Genomic DNA, 21,369 nt, shown 5'->3' with positions numbered 1-21,369 from the left:
GAAATAAATCAAGATTCTACAGGCATAGGGATCTCTACAGCTGTGCAAGTATTTAGCAATGTCTTCACAATTTCTCTCCAGCTCAAACGTATGTTACTTGAATGTTGCTGGTTGTGATTTGCCTGCATCGACAGGATGGCTTTGACAATGAGATGGTCTTCATCTCTATTTCCAGAATGATTTTTAAGGACTGTCAAGTGTGAACAGAAAAAGTCTCCTGGTATATCTAATGCATGCTTTCAAAGCTGTGCTGTTTGATATCAAAGTGAATGTTGCTTTGTAAGTGAACTATTCCTCTCAGCATGGCATTTCACAATGTACATGGAGAAACTAACTGGTAACCACAGGACTACTTTATAAAAAGCAACCCTGTACAATTCATCAATATGAAAAAATCAGAACATGAAAAAAAATCCAATCCAATAAAATGACCTGGGTCACTATGGCCCTCTCAACAGTGCTGTACTGCAGTAAGATCTTGCATGGATGCTGTTCATCGTTCATCTTTCTCTCACCAGATACTCTCGACCAGTGAAATCCAGTTCCTTGTTGAGGCATTCAATACACAATGGATTATTTCTACACAAACTCTACCATGGTCCCCAGCAACACCACGGATCTTTATACCAGTGATGAGTGGGAATGCAGAGACAATCCGGCTGTGTTTGCATTCTTGATGGCTCTACAGGTTCTAACTGCCATTCTGGGATTGCCAGCCAATGTGACAGTGCTGTGGATTTTACTGAGGAAACAAACTGCCATCTCCTCTTCTGAGGTGTTCGTACTGAACCTGGCAGTCATTGATGCTTTGTTTTGCCTCAATGCACCCCTTGATATATATAAATTTTACTGTCCTGGTAATAGCATTGTTAACGTGGTAGACTATGTTGTCAATTATTGTAATGTGTTCGGCTGTCCTCTGTTCCTTTGCTGTATCTGTGTGGAGCGTTACGTGGCCGTGGTGCATCCAGTCACCTACCTGGGGTTCAAATCGCTCACCTATAGAGTGGTGTGCTCTGCTGTGGCTTGGGCCATTACTTTGGCATTCTCCATCTATTTAACTATAACAGAAAAAGACATTTTATATGTACACTCAGGTTTCATCTCTGCCTTGTTTATTGTCATGATTTTCTGTAACCTCTCCATCCTGAGGATCCTGAGGAGGTCTGCCCCAGGGAGAGACGAGATCCACCCCATGATGAAGAAAGCCTTCCACATGGTTTTTACCATTTTAATGCTTGTGTTAGTTTCCTATTCCCCAATCGTAGCCATATTCCCATTTAAAGCATATTTCAATGAGACTACATTTCTATGTTATATCATGCCAGCATGCTATTGCTTTTTTATCCCCAAGAGCTTCATACAGCCCTTGCTGTACCTGTCTAATGTGGATACATTGTCTTGTGTGCAGTTTCCATGCAATGGAGGGTGCTGTGTAGCACTGAGCCCCACTGCATGAAGTCAACAGAAAACACGTTCCATTGGAGAGCAAGTAGCTACTAATGACATTTCAAACCAGACACAAGCACCTCCGTCAGGCAATACAGACATCTCAGTGAAACTCGTTGTTTAAGAATCAGCCCTCAGACCAGCTCAGAGCGATTGCAAACATCATTACCAGTTTGAAATGTCATGTCAGGCTCGTTGCTCTAGAAGGGATTTTTTAACTGTGTGATTCTGCTCTTTATTGGCTTCAGATTGTTTTTATTGTGTAAAAGTCGCTTGCCTCTCCATTGTAAATAGATCCTCTTCATCCTGTTAGGTGGGTGAGACTCCAAATCAAAGCTTCACCACATTCTAGTGTATACAATGCATGTTTTACTTAGTAGAAGAAGCCATTGAGAATGACAAATCCGATTATTCTAGGGTGAAAATACTAGGATGTTTTCAAATAACCTTTAGCACAATATACAATTTTAAATACTCATGCTTGATTTTGCTTTGTTGAAAATGTCTATTACATGCTACGCATATTGTACTTAGAATAAAAAGCTGTTAAGAATTACACTAAAATATAATAAACATAGGCTTTTTTGTTATGTTTTAGCAAAATATAAGATTTTAAAAACGCATTGTTGAATTATATTGTTGAATATGTTAATATGAACTGTAAAGTAGAAATATAATCAGGAATATAAATATAATATATAATTGTGCTTCGTAAGATTAATTACAAATGTACTTGAAATCGCAAATAAAACCTCTGAAATGTGTGCTTGCCTTCACTTGTTATATATCCGCATGACAGCAAGTGTCTCTAATGACTGTGTATTTACAGCAAGTAGAGAATTAGTAGTTAATTAGTAAACACATGTGTACTTAAACATAATTACAATGTTATTATGCATAGTTACAATGTACTTAATGTGTACATTTTTTGCATGATAGAACTCTAATTCTAACCCCAACCCCGACCCTAACTCTAACCCTAACCCTAACTCTAACCCTGACCTTAACTCTAACCCTAACCCTAACCCTAACCCTAACCCTGACCCTTTTCTGATACAATTGTGTACTTACATATATGGTGCAAAACATTGACACGTTGAGTACATTGAAACTGTGCATAGTAACGCTGTAATGATGTGTAAGTACTCATGTATTTACTACATGACTGCTGTATAAATCCACAGTAATTAGAGACGCTTCATGTAAAGTATCACGCTGATTGCTTGCAGAATGAGCTGTCTACGTCACCGGCAGTTTCACACAGGTGGGGTCACTGAACTGTAGTTGCCACACCTCATTAAGTCTCGCTCTTTATCAAAACTGCACACAGGTTCTTTGAATAGGGCAATAGAGGAAGCTGGGGTATAATTAGTGAAAAAGACACCCAGTCAGGATAAAAAGTCTTCAGAAGGCAGGAGGGTCAATCCAGATAGGACAGTAAAGATTATTATAACAGCTGATTACTGCAAGCAACTGGGGGCAGCTTCTCAATACAGCAATTTCAACAGTGTGCTGTCCTGGATAGTGATAATACAAAAATATAAGCAAGTGATCTTCTAGAAGTGAAATGATAATAATAATAATAATAATAATAATAATAATAATAATAATAATAATAATAATAATAATAATAATAATAATAATAATAATAATAATAATAACCGAATCTAAATATGAATCATGCATTCCAGTATCAGCATCTATTACATTATGAATACCAGCGCAGGCACACACAGGGTCCTCATCATGGTGTTATAAGTGCACAGTAAGGGAATGATTGTAGTCAAATGCAATCCGAGATGTATATAGGAGGCTAGGTTTGAATAATAAAATAAAAGACAAAATCTCAGCATTTATCGTGTTTAAAATGCGGTGTGTGACAGACAGTGCTGAATAGCTAAAAGAAATATGTGTGAATTATAGTAATACTTAACATATACTAGACACTGTACTTTACAGAACACTCATTCTATCTAGTTAGTGTTGCTGTGTACCCGGAGCTTTCGATATCTCCAGAATCCTCTCATGTAATTGGGTTCGTTGTGTTTGTGTTTATTGAAGAGGCCGCTGCTGTAGGAGAGCAGGATCGGGAGATTGGCGGGTAGGATAGTAGGGAGTACATTTACAAGAGGGATCCCAATTAACTGGGAATAAACTCATCATTTTGTGTCATTGGCAATGTTACCTGAAAGCAGCGTCAATGTTATTTCATAACATTAGTTACAAACGTTCTCGTAACATTACGAAAACCTTCCAAAAAATGTTCTTTAAACATTACTTCATGTTATCCTGACTTTCGATTAACATTCTCCTAACGTTCTGGGGACATCATTGTGTTTGCTGGGTTACTATCAAATCTATTACTGACACCTTGTGGTCATGTTACGCAACTGCACGTCATTACATTTACTTAACATTCAATTTCTGCAGGTGTGTCACGTGATACTAGTTTTATATACTCTTAGTAAATTAATGGTTTAACCAAAAATATATGTTTTAAAACAAACAGTATTTATTTACTTTAACAACATAGAACAGCATAAACATGCATGGGCAAATGTGATCGTGTAGCAGGTCTTTATATACATATAGCTAAATCTATATTCTAGATATTCTAGATATACAATATTCTAGGTGAGGTCTTACTAATGCATTGTAAAGTTTTAACATTACTTCCCTTGATTTAATTTCAAAACTTTTCATAATATATCCGAGCATCTTGTTGGCCTTTTATTCATAGCTTCCCCACATTGTCTTGATTAAGACATTTCTGAGCCAACATAAACTCCTAGGTCTTTTTCATAGAATCCTTCTTCAATTTCAGTATCTCCCATATTTATAATGCACATTGGGATCAGTATTAGGTCCTCTGCTATTCCTAATCTACATTAATGATTTAGATTCTGGTATAGTAAGCAAACTTGTTAAATTTGTAGACAAGACAAAAATAGGAGGAGTGGCAAACAGAACTGGGCAGACACATGGCAAATGACATTTAATAGAGGAAAGTGGAAGGTAGGCAATACATTTCACCCCCTTCCTTTCTATATTGGTTAATTGTGGACTCTAGTTTTTTATTTAACATCGCTGAGTCCCTTGTCCCTGTGGATTGCAACCACAATGTAGAAACATCTAGAGAATGGATGGGAATGGTCAATAAACATCACTGCTGTTTCTCTTAAAGCGTGTTTATTTATTTCTAATACTGGACCCTGTCTTAATACTGTATCACATTCTGAATATGAATATAGCTGAGTTATTAATTGTAGGCAATACTTTGAATACCAGATACACATTTAGCATTAAAAAGCAATCCATGTGATTTATTTACCAGTCGTTCATTATTTTGTGTATCAGCCTCCACACAAAGCCGAGCGCAGTGCGGTATACTGTAATGATGCTGCAGTCAGTCTGCCCGGACTGCACCTGAACCATCTTAAAAACACGAAGCCTCCAATAAGCTCATTTGTAAAAGTTAGTAAAGAATGGCGCTATATAATCTAAGGAAGCTGAATGTGAACTCCTAGCTGGAGCAACGAGAGAGGGAGAGAGGGGGCGGGGCAGAGAAGGAGGCGGAGACGCTGCTAGGCAACCGGCTCCTGAACATTCCACTCCGCTGAGCAGAGACCGTTAGGATTTAAAAATGCCAAAGTTCCGAGCGGCGTCAGGCGCTTCGTTTAATTAACACACCGTTGCTGATATTTTAATTTTGAAGATAACCATATTTTAAATACTCAAATAGCACTGTATTAAAAGCACTTTACTTCAGTTCAAGGCCGTTTTCCAACAAATAAAAGAAGGTACGTATTTATAATAAGTATATTTGTTATGATATTAAGACTAAACGAATGTGCTGCAGTTTGGTGTATAATGTATTTATTTATAAAATGTTGTAGTGTAATTTATTTATTTATTTTTTAATATTGTGTTGTTTTCACAAAATAACATCCGTACATTATCAGTTCATCTGCTGGTGTAATCAAATCACAAATATGAGTCAGTAATTCATACATAGACACGGGAGGCGTGACTGTGACTAAAGGGGCAGTTCTGTAAAAAAAAAAAAGAAAAAAGCTAAATAAATGAATGTTAACAAACACATTGTTAAAAGTCGGAGTGTAAGCGCAGCTCTGCAGCATACTGTAGCGGTCCGTGTGTTTGTGTTTCGTGTTGTGTATTCGCTCTTGTCTCCCCTGTCTGGGTGCTGTTATTACCGCTGTATTGTGTTCCTCCCCTCGTCTGTATTCCCTGTAGCTGCGGGTTCGCTCTGTCTCTGTGGCTGTGCGAGCTGTCCCGCACGCAGGGTGCGCCCTGCTCCCTGTCATTGGCTGTTAGTTGTGTGTGCCCATTGGTCCTGGTGAGCGGCTGGGGACCAATGGGATAGCTGTTCGCTCCGGCACTCGATTAGCATAAAGGGACGGAGCTGAGTTATAAAAGGGGCGTTGCACGCTCGTTTGGTCGTTCCAGGGCAAACAGCTAGAGTGGTGTTCTCTGTAATCCTTCAGTTCTGGCTACTGCGTGAAACGGTGCACTACATTGCTTAATCAAACGCGTCAATGGGCATGGGCTTGCATGTTAAAAGCGCTATGTACACCGGACGCGAGCAAAAATAATGAAAACTATTGATTAAAATGGAGTAATGCACAACACAAGCAGCGTGAATGAAGCGAGCAAATACAGAAATACATTTGTTTTATTTGTATTTTGCTACGCGATGTTCGCATCGCAATGGACCAATCAGAAACAAGGTCAAAGGTAGCTGCTGTCAGACTGTCTCTTGCTCACGCAGACATTAAAACAGAAATAAAAAAAATCGACATCAATAAAAAATGTAATTATTAAAGTCAAAACATATAATGTTCTTTATGATGCAGTGTCTTTGGTTAAGAAGACAATAAAAAGAAGGACGATTGAAAATTGATGTTACGTCTATCTCTCTAGTCCGAGTCCTGCCTTGGTGTTTTGTTTTCTTCTGCCTTTCTTTCTGCCTCTAGCCAATTATTTACAGATCTTATTCTGGTTTCTCTCTCAATTAATCAATCTGGGCCGAATGAGCATAACAGACACTTCACCTACAATGACGGTGCCATCTCATTATACAATTAGTCCATCACAATGCTGCAAGCTAACTACAATTCCCAGAATCCCTTGCCCGTGTCTGTAGTCCCATGTGTGATGCCATAGGTCTGCCTGCCTCTGAGTTGTGATTACACAGGCATATTCTACTTATTAGATTCCTTCTTGCTTTGACATGTTACTTTCAGTGTGCAAGTTTAGGGTGAAATTATCAACACTCCTTATATATATACCCTGTTCCAGCATCACAAAAAGTGTGTAGATTTATATGGGCCGAATATGTTTGTTTTTTGTTATGAATGCAAGTTTGTATTTATTTTGTTCACTGCGGTTCATACGTCTCTTACTGGAAGTAGTCCCTGGTGTGAGCCCCAAGTGAGGTATTAGCAAACCGGTACTTAACAACATGTAGGCACTGGTTTCCCCTATGGGGGGATCTTTAAATCGGAAGTTACATTGCTTGGGTTGCTTGGAGAAAAAGACACGAGAAAACAGAAAGAATATAAGGTAGAGAGAGAGAAAGAGAGCGGTGAGTTATTAGAATTGAATTGTGTGGTTCGGGGGTGTGTAATGTGTTTATATTATATAGAGGACGGCGAGTTTGATGCGAGACTCGAGCAGACACAGCAGCGCATTCATTATTATTAAAGCTGCTCGCAGACTCTCCGGCGCCGGCACTCTGAGCGCTCTTTGAAACAGACTGAGTTCGGATCGGATTTATATTCATGTTGGGTTAATCAGAGATGACTGTCGGCGGCTCGTCTGTAGTACTGCAGGAGATTTGAATCGCACAGTTTGTACCGCTCTGTGCAGCGCCGTCCCGTTTGTAACTCGGTACATGAACTGCATTCTGCTAAACTGTCAGGTGTCCTCCTGTACTGAACGTGCATCGGCGTGCTTCATCATAATAATAATAATAACAACAACACAATGACCGATGCTTTCTATACGATCGCAATGTGCTGTGTGTCTAGAAGGGCTACCAGATATCACTATCTCCATAGTTATACTACATTTATATTAACTCTATATTGCTATGAATTGTAATGTGTTCAAGTAAAGGATTGAGCAGTATGAATTATTTTTCGCTATATTCTGTGTCGGTTGGCAGTTCTAAGATTTGTTTTTGTTTACAATGAGAAATGGATCAATCGGAAGCAGAGTTGGAGTCTCGAGGCCACATTTTAAGGTCAAGGTCTCGGTCTCAGCACGTCGGGTCTTGGTCTGGGTCTTGGGCTCGGCATGTCTGGTCTGGGTCTCGGGCTCAGCACGTCTGGTCTGGGTCTTGGTTTCGGCATGTCGGGTTGTGTCTGGTCTTGGTCTTGATAGCAGGCAGCACACAGATTGGTCTCATTCATAAACATTCAAAATTATTTTATTTCCTCTTTTATCATATATCCTTTTTTATCCTTCAAAATTCACTCACATGGGGCTCCCAAGTGGTGCATCCAGTAAAGGCGCTCTGCGTGGAGTGCAGGATGTGCCCTATAGTCTGGACATAGCGAGTTCGAGTCCAGGCTATTCCTTTGCCTACTGTGGACGGGAGCTCCCAGGGGGTGGCGCTCAATTGGCCGAGCGCCGCCTGGGGGGAGGGAGGTTTTAGGTCGGCCAAGGTGTCCTCGGCTCACCGCGCACCAGCGACCCCTGTAGTCTGGCCTGGTAGCCATTATACTGTAGAGCAGCATTCAAATTACTAAATTTAACACATCAGACTTTGTGCTGCTACAGCGTCTCTCAGCCTCCCCCATGAAGCAAACTGTCCTCCTGCCACCAAATACATTTCCTGTGATATATTAGTTACCTTAACAAAATGGTGTGAGTAACACAAATGCAGAGAAATATGACTGTCTGTACATACCTGTCAAGTCTTCCATTTTGATCAGGACCCTCTTTAAGATGTTTCCAATTATATGTAACTATTTAATGTAAATGTTTTTATACACCTTTTCAGGGTATGTAGTGTGTAAGTGAATTGACTGTAGCTGGAAAAAGTCAATAGAACACATTTTTCAGTTGTTGCATTTTTTGTGTTTATTTGGTTTATCAAAAGAAAATTAGCTTTCAAAAAATAAATAGTTATTATCGTTGTTGTTGTTCTTATTCTTCTAGCAAAAATTAATTTAGTTTGGATGGTCACAACAAAAATATATGTTTATGTTTGGTCTTGGTCTCGGTACATTTGGTCTTGGTCTCGGTTTTGGTCTCTGTACATTTAGTCTCGGTCTCGGTACGTTTGGTCTCGGTCTCGGTATGTTTGGACTCGGTCTTGGTGTCGGTGTGTTTGGTCTGAGTCTTGGTGTTGGTATGTTAGATCTTGGTCTCGGTACGTTTTGTCTCTGTCTTGGTCTCGGTACGTTTGGTCTCGGTCTCAGTATGTTTGGTCTCGGTCTTGGTATGTATTATTTAAATAAATAAATAATAGTACAAAGTGTAGTGTTGTACTATTATTGTGTTTTTATCACTTTAAACAGTATAGCCTTTTTATTTTGTACATGATCTTTAAAATATATCAATCATATATACTGAATAAACCAATTGAAATATGAAGAACAAAGTTGCTGTCTGCAATGTAGTATAGTTGATATCTTGCCTAGTATCTTTATAAATCCTGCAGTACCTCAGTAGGAACAGTGGGTGGCAGCATAACCCCAAACGTCTTATGTTTAGGCCAGCTCCTCTGTAACAGTGGATTATATTTCAGGATGATTAAAATGTTGTGAAGTTCTTAGTGATATAGTGATATTTGTTATATATACAGAAATCAAGAAACAAAAAGACTGATGATTCAAACAGTAAACCTTTATTAATTTTATAATCCCAAGAAATCCACACAGAAATACAGACTATAAACAGTGAGCTATGACTCACTCTATTACATGTTTCCTGTTTAGTTAAAACTGCAGCATCATATTCAAATATAACTACGGTGTGCCTGTTTACTACATTCAATAGAACAGCATGAGGTGCAATCTGCTTCATCAGAAACCAGGCCTTGTTGGCTGTCCAGTTTGTTTGCATTCCCTAGAGGCAGGTCGTTTCAGCTGCAGGCAGGCAGGCACACAAGCTTCCTCCCTCCTTGAAGCTTTCTGGACACTCTTTGTGTCACTCTGATGTCACTAAACAGGCCTAACCCTAACCAGACTCACTCCTGCCACTACCTGCAGCAGCAGAGGGTATGACTGTCCGCTCTGCTGCAGCTCAGGGAAGCAACACAAAAGTGCAAACAAGGAAAATAAAAGGTTTCTTTATCTTTTGTTTTCAAAGTGGAGTTTTTGTATACTGTGCTGATGACCTCATACAGGCTGAACTACAGACACACGCTCTTAAATATATAAAAACTTCTAACTATGTAAAAACTAACACAATATTGTAAAACTATTGTTATATTTAAAGACAAGAAAGTGCTTAAAAGAAACAGTAATGAGAATTGCAAGTTAACCCATCCCCCCCTCTGTGCTTCTCCCCTCTATCCTATACTAAAGCACGGCTAACCAAGGTGGTCCGATTCATTTTCTGAAAGCTTACTGACCCCACAGTATTATCACTGGACCCCTTTTTGTTTGCTTGTGTTTTACACTTCAGTTTGGATCATGTAGATATTTCAAAAGGCAGCGTTCTAGATGATAATAACTAAAACCAAACTGCTGCTGCGTCCTCAATCAGACCAAGTGAGCCACAGCAATGGTACCAGGATGCAGCAGTTTATTAACAAGCTGCATTTTAAACAGCTGTGGATCCAGAATTAAAAAAAACAAGTGAAGCAGCTTCGGAAAAGACTCCTCAAGGCTGATTGTGAGGAAGTGAGGTGGGGAAGCATATTAGCGTTGCGCAGCGCACTGAAGCCCTGAAGCATTGTACACTGAAGTATGAGCAACACTTGTATGCTTCCCCACCTCGCTTCATCACAATCAGCCTTGAGGAGTCTTTTCAGAAGCCGCAATTGCTGGAATAGTTAGTAAGCACAGGAGATCATGCTCGGAGCAGAAACAATAGAGAATCATAGAGCCATAGAGCTATCTTTTTAAGGCAGTAGTGAGGATTTGCTAGCTGCCTGGAAAGGAGGCTGTGTGGTCCAGTGGTTAAAAAAAGGGCTTGTAACCAGGAGGTCCCCGGTTCAGATCTCACCTCAGCCACTGACTCATTGTGTGACCCTGAGCAAGTCACTTAACCTCCTTGTGCTCCGTCTTTCGGGTGAGACGTAGTTGTAAGTGACTCTGCAGCTGATGCATAGTTCACACACCCTAGTCTCTGTAAGTCACCTTGGATAAAGGCGTCTGCTAAATAAACAAATAATAATAAAAAATGGTCAACTAATAATTATATATATTAAAAAAATAAAACAGCTACCGACTGTTTTAAATAGACTGAATAACCTAAACTATCACCTAGGTACCTATCACCTAAAAAGAAACCTGGATAGATAAATGAATAGATAGATAAATTAATGCACCTCAATATTGTGTCCCGTCTCTTATTCGTACTGATAAAGCAAGGAAGACTTGGATCATGGTAGCGTTATAGCTAGCTATCTGCTCCTGATTTATTTATTATATATATATATATATTTTTCATAGATATAATTTTGATAAAGTAATAATTCTCTATTATGTGTGAAACCAGGATTAACATTATAACAAGACTGGAGCCTCTATTCTCCATACAGATTAAATTAGCATTTTATAGACACTGAATAAACTTCATATCCTGTTAGGTCACTGTCTGTTATATTATAACATTGTTATGTTTTATCAGTTATTTAATTTTACTTTTGGTCTATAAAATAAACTTTTAAATTGTATGCACGTTGTGATTAGTGACAGTATTTGTACTCCATATGATTTGCATTGTGTTCCTCGCGTGTATCTTCCCCGGGTGCTGTCGTACAGAATTCTGCACTGCTTTGAGATATGCGCATGCGTGAGTGTCTCGCTGAAGTTTGGCCGTGTGGTTACTTAATCTGTTCATTTATTCATCGGCGTGTTCACTCAGGGTCAGTCATATAAACTGCAGCGTAAGGGATCAGAAAAATGCTACTGCTTGGAAAAAACTAGTAGCAAATTAAGAGTTTTGGTAGCAAAATGCTACCAAATGTACGTTAATGTCGAGCCTTGTACAGAACACACACACACAATAGGATATTAAACAAGTACAGAATGGAATATCATAGTGATGTATATCATTAAAGACTGCTACATAGGATTCTCTGATAGGAATGTGTAGTATTTTGTTGCACTACTCTATAGTAAAGCTCTGGGTTCTGTGGAGACAGTGGTTCTCAGACTGGGGGTTGGGACCCCTGGGGGTCACAGAAAGGTTTTTAACAACCACATCTCAAGCAGACCTACCATCCGCGATGGCTGCAGTGCATTGCAGCAGCTCTTTATACAGAGCAGACATGGCATTGCAAACTCTGTCAGATACAAGATTTCTTTCTGCTTTATTATTCACACATTCCATGTTCACACAATTTAGATCGAGATATTTCTATCATTTTTTTAGTAAATAGCTTTTTTCAGACTAAAGTGCCTTTAAAGGGGTCCCAGCTGGAGATAGTTTGAGAGCCACTGCTGTAAAAGCTTTTCAGGATGTTTTTAATCTTTGAAACAGATAAAGGGGAGCTGTTCATAGCAGCACAGATCATTCCACTCAGCCCCCCCATCCTCCCGCAGCACCATCTCCCCACAGTGCTCATAGTAAGGATTGTTGGGCTCTCCGGGGGCCCAGTTAGTGTAGTTTAGACGGGCCTTCTTATCCTTACCAGCAACCCAGTACCACTTATCATACACAACGGTTCTGTGCAGTCCGATCCAGAATCGCGACGCAGTGCTGTTCCTGACGAGCTCCGACACTCTGTTCTGTGCAGCCAGGCTTGTGAGGCTCACTAGGTCAGTGTAGTGATCCCTGCAGTACTGCCAAGCCTCCGGCCAGACCATACTGTGAGAGATCAGGTGGAGCTCCTCGGGGAGTGGACTGCCTGCTGATAATAATAATAATAATAATAATAATAATAATAATTTCATTTACTTTAATATGCTTTTATGTGTGTGACACTCATGTGCTATTCATGTGCCAGTCATGAGTGTTGGTTTAATGTTTGCAGTAATATTTAAAATGTGCTTCTACAGCTGCCATCAGCCTGCACTTCTTTATGACAGCACTGTGGTTCAGATTATCCATGAGCCAGACTGCACTTGCATCTCACATGCGACAATGTAACCTGTACACACTGCAGCATAGCCTACTGATGAGAAAATCATTCGAGTGCAGGGTGACATTGTCAGGCAGTAGATTTTGTTTAAAAAGACATATTCTTTGTACTGTACAATATAATGTAACTCTGTACATTAGGATTCCAAGCCGAAAGACAGTCTTCAGCTCTCCTAGTGTTGTTGCTGAATAGTTGCACACACTCTTCCTCAGCTTATATAGCTCTAGTGCAGGGGTGTCTAATCACAGTGCTGGGCCATTCCAATCCAGCTTTAACGGGTGAAATGAGATCAGTAACTACTTCAGGGACTGGATGCAGCTTTAATTGGATCACATGACACATGAGGTGGGCTGTCAATCACACTGAACAGAAAAGTCTACAGTGAGTGGTTTAGATCAGGGCTTCTCAAACTCGGTCCTGGGGACCCCCTGTGTCTGCTGGTTTTCATTCCAACCGAGCTCTCAATTACTTAACTAGACCCTTAATTGAATTAATAATGTGCTTAATTAGACCTTTTTACTTGTTTTCAGCTCTTAAACAGTTGCAGTTCAAGTTACTTATCAAATGTTACAGCTAACTTGAAATATGTAACTGTTCAAGAGCTGAAAACAAGTAAAAAGCTCTAATTAAGCACATTATCAGTTCAATTTAAGGGTCTAGTTAAGTAATTGACAGCTCGGCTGGAATGAAAACCAGCAGACACAGGGGGTCCCCAGGACTGAGTTTGAGAGGCCCTGGTTTAGATGTCCTGAGTTGCACTGCAGGGAGCTGGTGTCAGGCAGGCAGTTGCCTCACGCTAGGTTCAGCTTTCACATTATTTTTTCACACAAATCTCACATGGCTTCAATAGGTGTAGTAGTTCACATGACACATGAGATTGCAATGCTACTGTGGTTTGTGAATCACACTGAAGTGATTACACTGCATACCTTGAGAGACCGGAGTGGAAGGTGGGCTCGAGGATTCTCCTTCTGTAAAAAGAAAAAAAGGAAGTTTATAACAAAGCCATATTGCTGCAGTGGTTCTGAATCCACTGAAGTGATTACACTGCATACCTTGAGAGACCGGAGTGGAAGGGGGGCTTGTGGGGTCTGAATCTGTAAAGAAAACACACAACAACAAGATTTAGTGTTTCCTGTTTCCAGTGTATTGTTCAAATGCATTTCAATGAAACTGTGTCTATGCTGCTGTCTCCACCAGGACAATAAATAAATACTAATACAATCAAACAATAAGTCATTTAATACAAAGCCACATTCAAACTGAACTAATACATTCCTACCTTTAGAGGCTAGAGTTGAGAGAAGGCTTGAGAGGTTTGGATTTGCAGGAGAAATAAAACATCATTTGTCTTTCTACATTATTGTTTAAATATATTTGAGTGACATTGTCTGTGTGCGTGTGTTTGGGTGTGTCAGTGTGTGTGGTGCTGTCATCACCAGGGCAATGGTGAACTCACTGTTAAATTAGTGAGGTTGATAACACTGAGATTCATTTATAACTCATGGTGTGGGCTGTCAATCACACTGAACAAACTGCCCTCTTCAAACTGCACTTACCTTGAGAGAGCGGAGTGGAAGGGGGGCTTGTGGGGTCTGAATCTGTAAAGAAAACACACAACAACAAGATTTAGTGTTTCCTGTTTCAAGTGTATTGTTCAAATGAATTTCAATGAAACTGTGTCTATGCTGCTGTCTCCACCAGGGCAATGCTGAGAATGACATGGTTTATTGTTTTCAAAAATAAATATAATAAATAGACAGTAAGAATGTATATCACAGCACACGTCTCTCCTGGGTATAACAATGAGGGGGAGCTGCTCCCTCTCACTCTCTTAATGACCGGGCTGGATTCTGGTTCTTCAGATCTCTAGGCTACACCCTGCCCTGCTCTGGAGGTCAGACAGCTACTGTAGGATCAGATGGACTGAGCCTCTGAGTCCCTGCTCACAGACTGGGGTACAAACACTGAGCTGAACAAGAACACAGACTGAACAGAGAGCCTTCATCACAGCAGAACAAGGGGTACTGATAGCTGCAATCCACATCACCCTGTTACCTCTGGAAGGATATTGACCATCCCATCAGCCTGAGCAGGGAGCCTGTGATTGATTCTCAAAGTGGAAACTGGTAGATTTGTCACCAGCAGGACCTACTGAAGATCTAATCATGCTTCCCTCTTTGAACCTGAAGGTACACACTGAATTAAATGAGAACACAGTCTGAACAGGGTCCTCACCCTCACAGCAGAAGAAGGACTTCTGAAAGTGGCAGCCAGAGTCATTCCATCCACCAGTCTTACTCATCACCACACAGTTCTCATCCCCTCCCCCATTGTTTGGTTCCCCTTTGCTCCAGTTGTGAAATGTGTAGTTATCCCCCTGGTGTGACCACTTCCAGGGCTCATTGAACAGGCCTATCCAGAAGGGCTTGCCCTGCGCTTTCTTCACTATTTCTTCATTTTCACTGGCGTTCTTTATACTGACGAGGTCGGTGTGGTGTTCTCTGCAGTACTGCTGAGCTTCAGTCCAGGTTTTCAGTTGTTCAATCAGGGTGTATCTCTCAGTGATGTTGCTGGTCTCTGTAAACACAAGCAGCAGATCAAAATCAATGTCATCTGTGGAGGTGTGCTGGCTCTCCTGTTGTATAGTGATTGAACCCGAGTCACACCCAGCTCAGCTATCAAGGTCCTGAAAAGCAGCATCTCTAGCAGTGCATGGGAGTCTCTTTAGTTTATGTCTGAAAAGTATTTAATAGCAAAGTGGGGGATGGGGGAGTCTATTTAATGATTTAGGAATAATGACCGTTCTTTTTCAATTTATTCATATTTTCCTCACAGTCGATGCACAATCAATATGAAGCAAACAGTATCATTATGACACCCCCCCCCCCCCCCCGTACTGTACTTTCCTGTACTGGCTGCTATTTGTCTGTTTTGAAGTCAGCCTGTTCCAATGACAGTTTCAACATTCTAAACTCTGAGGGCGTCGACTGCATGATAATGAGCACTCTACCAGGAACCTGATTGGTTGAGGCAGAGTTCAGGTGGCTGTGGTATTAATTATTTATATTATTATACATGGTGAACAATAATTTCCTATAATCGTTGCTATTGTACAGTCTTTTTGTACATGGTGGTGGTGCGAGACCCGGATGTCATAAGATTGCCTGTGTATGATAAGCAGGATGATAGAACTGCTAACCTCAATCTCTAAAAACAAACTCTACCACCAGTGCATGATCACAACAACACTGTTTAGAAGAGAAAGAAAAGTTACATTTGAAATGAGCAACGAGACTGGCTCATCACTGTGGAGGCTGTACCTCAGGAAACATGGCATTTATGTAGCCTAGTGTAGGTTAGGGAATCACCTGCCAACCGAGCACCTGCTGTGCTATCAGCTGTTTATGAAAGTCTGTTCTTTGCTCACGGTGACTGAAACTAACTTGCAACAGGGAGATGCAACTTTTATATATTGCAGAATACCTGTCAGACCTCATTTGCATACAAACAAATCAGTCATGTGAGGTTCAGCCCACTACACACAATACAGCAAAGCTACAACCCTCTTTATCACCTTTTATTCTAATACAAATAGTTATTTAACTGCTAAACATATTTCTTCTACATGTCTAATAAGGGCTACATATTTAAGACGAGGATTTTGCTGTCTGGAATATAAACAATCTAAACAAAACAATAAGAACATTTCTTTGAAGAATTCACATTTTCTTAAGTTTCTTATGAAGGAAAAACAATCATAAGAAACTGTTATGAATAACACACCTTCTTAACATTTTTTCTTAATAATAAACTTAGAAACATACTGTATTTGAGAGGATGTTTCTTCTTTTGAACGTTTCAAGATTATGGCCCCTGTGCAGTATCCAGGGGACCTGGCTTCAACCCCCAGTCCAGTCAGCTGTTTCATTAACAAAGGAATTGAATCTCAACTCACCGCTGTAGCACATGAAATAGTTTCCCTGACTGCAGAGTGAATCCTCCCACTCTCCCTCTGAATTGACTGAAGCACAGAAGAGGTATCGTCCCCAGTTGAAGTAGATGACATCACCTCCACTGGACCACTGCCAGTTCTCTTTGTCACGATACAGCCCGATCCAATACCCGTTACTAGTTGAAGGTATAAGGCCTATAAGCTTATTAACCTTGGCCTGGTCTTGAATGGTGGGCAGGTCTCTGCCTTGGTTTCTGCAGTAGCTCTGAGCTTCCTGCCATGTCTTCCCAGTTCCTCCATAGAAACACTGACCAGAGGAGCCGCCTGGGGAGAGGGGACAGCACAATAAAGATGAGTGAAAACTTGTTCTTCAGTGAAAAGATTTCCACTGGAAATGGAACCAACAGTCACAGATTACTGGTCTTGTAAGAAGGTAGGACACTAGTAGAAGTGTATGGTGATAATAAATATACTAACATGCTTGTGGTTTGTACTGTAACACGAGTATCATTCTGGCATGAGTGACGAAGGTCATGGAAACACCAGGTAGACAAAGAAATCGTTGTGAGAAAAACTCAGTTCACTGTCAATCAATGCTAATGTTATTTTAGAATGTGTAAAGGAACATGTCTTGTTATTATAGGATATTGCACAGCACAGCACAATACCTTAAAGCCTAAGGAAATATAACTGTTTTTTTACCCTTTTAACCCCATTTAGATCCTCTGTGATTGATTCTGTGAGGACCTATTGTGAGAGATCTCATCATGCTTCCCTCTTTGAACCTGCAGGTTTACACTGAATTAAATAAGAACACAGTCTGAACAGGGTCCTCACCCTCACAGCAGAAGAAGGAGATCTGATCGTTGCAATCATAGTCAATCCATCCACCAGTGTTACTCATCAACACACAGTTCTGATCGCCTCCCCTATTGTCTGGTTGCCCATTGTTCCAGTTGTGAAATGTGTAGCTATCCCCCTGGTGTGACCACTTCCAGGGCTCATTGAACAGGCCTATCCAGAAGGACTTGCCCTGCGCTTTCTTCACTATTTCTTCATTTTCACTGGCGTTCTTTATACTGACGAGGTCGGTGTGGTGTTCTCTACAGTACTGCTGAGCTTCAGTCCAGGTTTTCAATTCTTCAATCAGGGTGTATCTCTCAGTTATGTTGCTGGTCTCTGTAAACACAAACAAACAGCAGCTGAGAGGCTGGGAGCTGTGGAGGTCAGCTGGCTCTGAACCCAAAACAAACTGTTTTCATCAATACTACAATTTATCACAAACTGCGCTTTGTCTACAGTCAAGTACATCTTTGTGTTATTTAAAAATAAGGGGCAAAATTCTCAGAAAGTTGTTACGCCAGAAGTATATTTTTTAGTTGGCTAATTTATTCCTGTTTCGTTATTCTCAGTTGGGTATTGTAGATCACATTGCAAACAGTTTGATATTCTCAGTAATGAGTTTAAGTCTGTGAATGTGTAGACACTGGCTATCACTAATTAATCAATGTAATTTGCTCAGTATGCAAACGCAGAGACACGGATTATCAATAATTAATCAATGTAATTTGCTCAGTATGCAAACGTAGAGACACGGATTATCAATAATTAATCAATGTAATTTACTCAGTATGCAAACGCAGAGACACGGGTTATCAATAATTAATCAATGTAATTTACTCAGTATGCAAACGCAGAGACACGGGTTATCACCGTGTGTAATTTACTCAGTACGCAAATGCAGAGACACAGGTTATCACCGCGTGTAATTTACTCAGTACGCAAATGCAGAGACATAGGAATACACAAGCAGCAACGTGACTGACTGCTGAGAAAAGAGGAACAAAGACATCACTGCCTGAATACACAAGCAGCAACGTGACTGACTGCTGAGAAAAGAGGAACAAAGACATCACTGCCTGAATACACAAGCAGCAACGTGACTGACTGCTGAGAAAAGAGGAACAAAGACATCACTGTTTGAATACACAAGCAGCAACGTGACTGACTGCTGAGAAAACAGGAACAAAGACATCACTGCCTGAATACACAAGCAGCAACGTGACTGACTGCTGAGAAAAGAGGAACAAAGACATCACTGTTTGAATACACAAGCAGCAACATGACTGACTGCTGAGAAAAGAGGAACATACATCACTACCCGAATACACAACAGCAACATGACTGACTGCTGAGAAAAGAATGAAAACCTTCCTGCCCGATCTCGAATCATCCATGACATACAGGCAGCCATTTTCAAAGAAGCATCATCACCTTCATGAGGAATTCAAAGAGGAGCTTTTACAATTTCAGTGTTTCTAACAAACAGTACCAGCTTGGTCTGATCAGAAATGCTGATCAGACCCCCTCGGCCAGGAAAGACCCATATTTTGCCAACAGTTCACAAATTGGGAGAAAAACAGAGAAGCAGCACAACTGTAACATTCTGTGTGACAGCAGACGACCGCAAACTGCCTCCATGTGCGTAAATGTTATCAGATCTTCAAACAAAACCTAATATTAGATAAAAGGGACCCTGCGTGAACAAATAACACAAAAATTTGATACATATTTCATTTATTTATTAAAGAAAGTTATGCAACACCCAATTCCCCTGTGTGAAAAAGTAATCACCCCCTTAGACTCAATAACTGGTTACGCCACCTTTAGCAGCAATAACTGCAATCAAGTGCTTCCTGTAGTTATTGGCTGTGGTTGAGTAGGAAAGATTCTGGCTGGGGATCTCAAGCACAATAGAAAGAAAGAAACGCTGATGTACAGGTAAGTAAGCTGGGCTGAGTTGAGTGGGGGACGGAGGGGGGTGATGCTGGGACGCCAGAATCACCATCGTGCCCTCTTGAGGTGTCGTGGGCTAGTCGACAAAACACTGAGGATGGAAGGTGCCCACTTGTAGACCCCAGAGATGTACCCTACTTAGCTCAATCCAGACGGTTGTCATGCTGATGCGCTGGGGAGACCGCACTGTGGTTGATCCCCGGAGCCAGCATTGCAGCCGTTGTGTGTGCTGATGCGTCAGGGAGGCAAAATAAGCTGATCCCTGGAGCCAGCATTACACTTCAGCCATCAACACCAGGCAGAAGGATATCTACATCATCATATGGAAGGAAACGTAAATGGATAGAGACACAGATGGATCACATTAGTTTACTGTAAAGCTACATCTTAGTTGGTGCTTATCTTGGCGAGAGCCGAGTTCAAATCAGCATGAAGTTTTAACATCTACTCTTGTGTAATGGAAATCTTGATTAGTCTCTCACAGCGCTGTGGAGGAATTTTGACCCCCTCCTCCATGCAGAACTGCTTCAACTCAGTGACATTTGTGGGTTTTCAAGCATGAATTGCTCATTTCAGGTCCTGCCACAACATCTCAATGGGGTTTAGGTCTGGACTTTGACTAGGCCATTCCAAATCTTTAAATTTCTTGTTGTTCTACCATTCTGATGTAGACTTGCTTGTGTGTTTCGGATCATTGTCTTGCTGCATGACCGAGCTGCGCTTCAGCTTCAGCTCACGGACGGATGACCTGACATTCTCCTGTAGAATTCTCTGATACAGAGCGGAATTCATGGTTCCTTCAATGATGGCAAGGCGTCCAGTTCCTGATGCAGCAAAGCATCCCCAAACCATGCCTGATCGTTGGTATGAGGTTCTTATTGTGGAATGCAGTGTTTGGTTTTCACCGGACATAACGGGGCCCATGTCGGCCAAAAAGTTCCACTTTTGACTCATCTGTCCATAGAACATTGTTCCAGAACTCTTGAGGATCATCCAGGTGCTTTTTGGCAAACTTAAGACAAGCATTCATGTTCTTCTTAGTGAGCAATGGTTTCCACATTGCTACTCTGCCATGAATCACATTTTTGCCCAGTGTCTTTCTGATGGTGGAGTCATGAACACTGACCTTAGCTGAGGCGAGAGAGGTCTGCAGATCCCTGGATGTTGTTTTAAGGTTCTTTGTTCTTTGTGACTTCCTGGACGATTTTACGCCTTGCGCTTGGTGAGATTTTGGCAGGACGGCCACTCCTGGGAAGATTCACTACTGTCCCAAACTTTCTCCATTTGGACAATATGGCTCTGACTGTGGTTTGGTGGAGCCCCAGAGCCTTAGAAATGGCTTTGTAACCCTTTCCAGACTGATAGGCATCAACAACTTTTTTTCTGGAGGTCTTCAGGAATTTCTTTTGTTCGTGGCATGATGTGCCTCTAGAACCTGTGTGCTGACAACTTCACTCTGATGGTAAGGGCCAAAGTTAGTCAGATTTATATTGGGCAGGGCTGGCCCAGCTGACCCTAATTATCCCTTTAAATTGGTTGAGTTAACTGGCGGAGGGGTGGGGGGCAATAACTTTCACACCTGAAGATTGCATGTTTGATTACCTTGCACACCAAAGAAATGAAAGAAGCACCAAACTTTGGTGTCATTTTTTCTCTCAGACTCCCTCTATATACTACTACAACCCACAAAAAAATCTGACCAAATACAATGTGAAAAATGTACTTTTTCACAGCACTAATATATATATATATATATATATATATCATCCAATCTCCTGATTATTTAACTGTCTGTTTTAATATTTTCTATAGTCAATATTTTAAGCTGTTATTACCTTTATTATTTGCATTATCCTTTAAATTAGTTGTGCTATTATTGTTGTAC

The 21,369-nt window shown here is 40.8% G+C and overlaps 1 protein-coding gene across 1 annotated transcript in view; it reads right to left on the bottom strand.

Moving 5' to 3' along the window:
- Nucleotides 1-21,369, bottom strand: part of LOC131709231 (macrophage mannose receptor 1-like) — a 60,329-nt gene that overhangs the window by 25,123 nt on the left and 13,837 nt on the right. The window contains exons 3-5 of the mRNA XM_059011375.1: nucleotides 17,526-17,867; nucleotides 16,692-17,012; nucleotides 14,972-15,313 (exon numbers count right to left, since the gene is read on the bottom strand). Of these exons, the coding sequence (XP_058867358.1) occupies nucleotides 14,972-15,313; nucleotides 16,692-17,012; nucleotides 17,526-17,867 (1,005 nt within the window). The remainder of the gene's footprint in view (nucleotides 1-14,971; nucleotides 15,314-16,691; nucleotides 17,013-17,525; nucleotides 17,868-21,369) is intronic.

This window comes from Acipenser ruthenus, chromosome 42 (assembly GCF_902713425.1).
Source record: "Acipenser ruthenus chromosome 42, fAciRut3.2 maternal haplotype, whole genome shotgun sequence".
Classification (NCBI taxonomy): Eukaryota; Metazoa; Chordata; class Actinopteri; order Acipenseriformes; family Acipenseridae; genus Acipenser; species Acipenser ruthenus.
The sequence above is the reverse complement of the archived record's forward strand: the minus strand, read 5'-3'. Positions and strand labels throughout refer to the sequence as shown.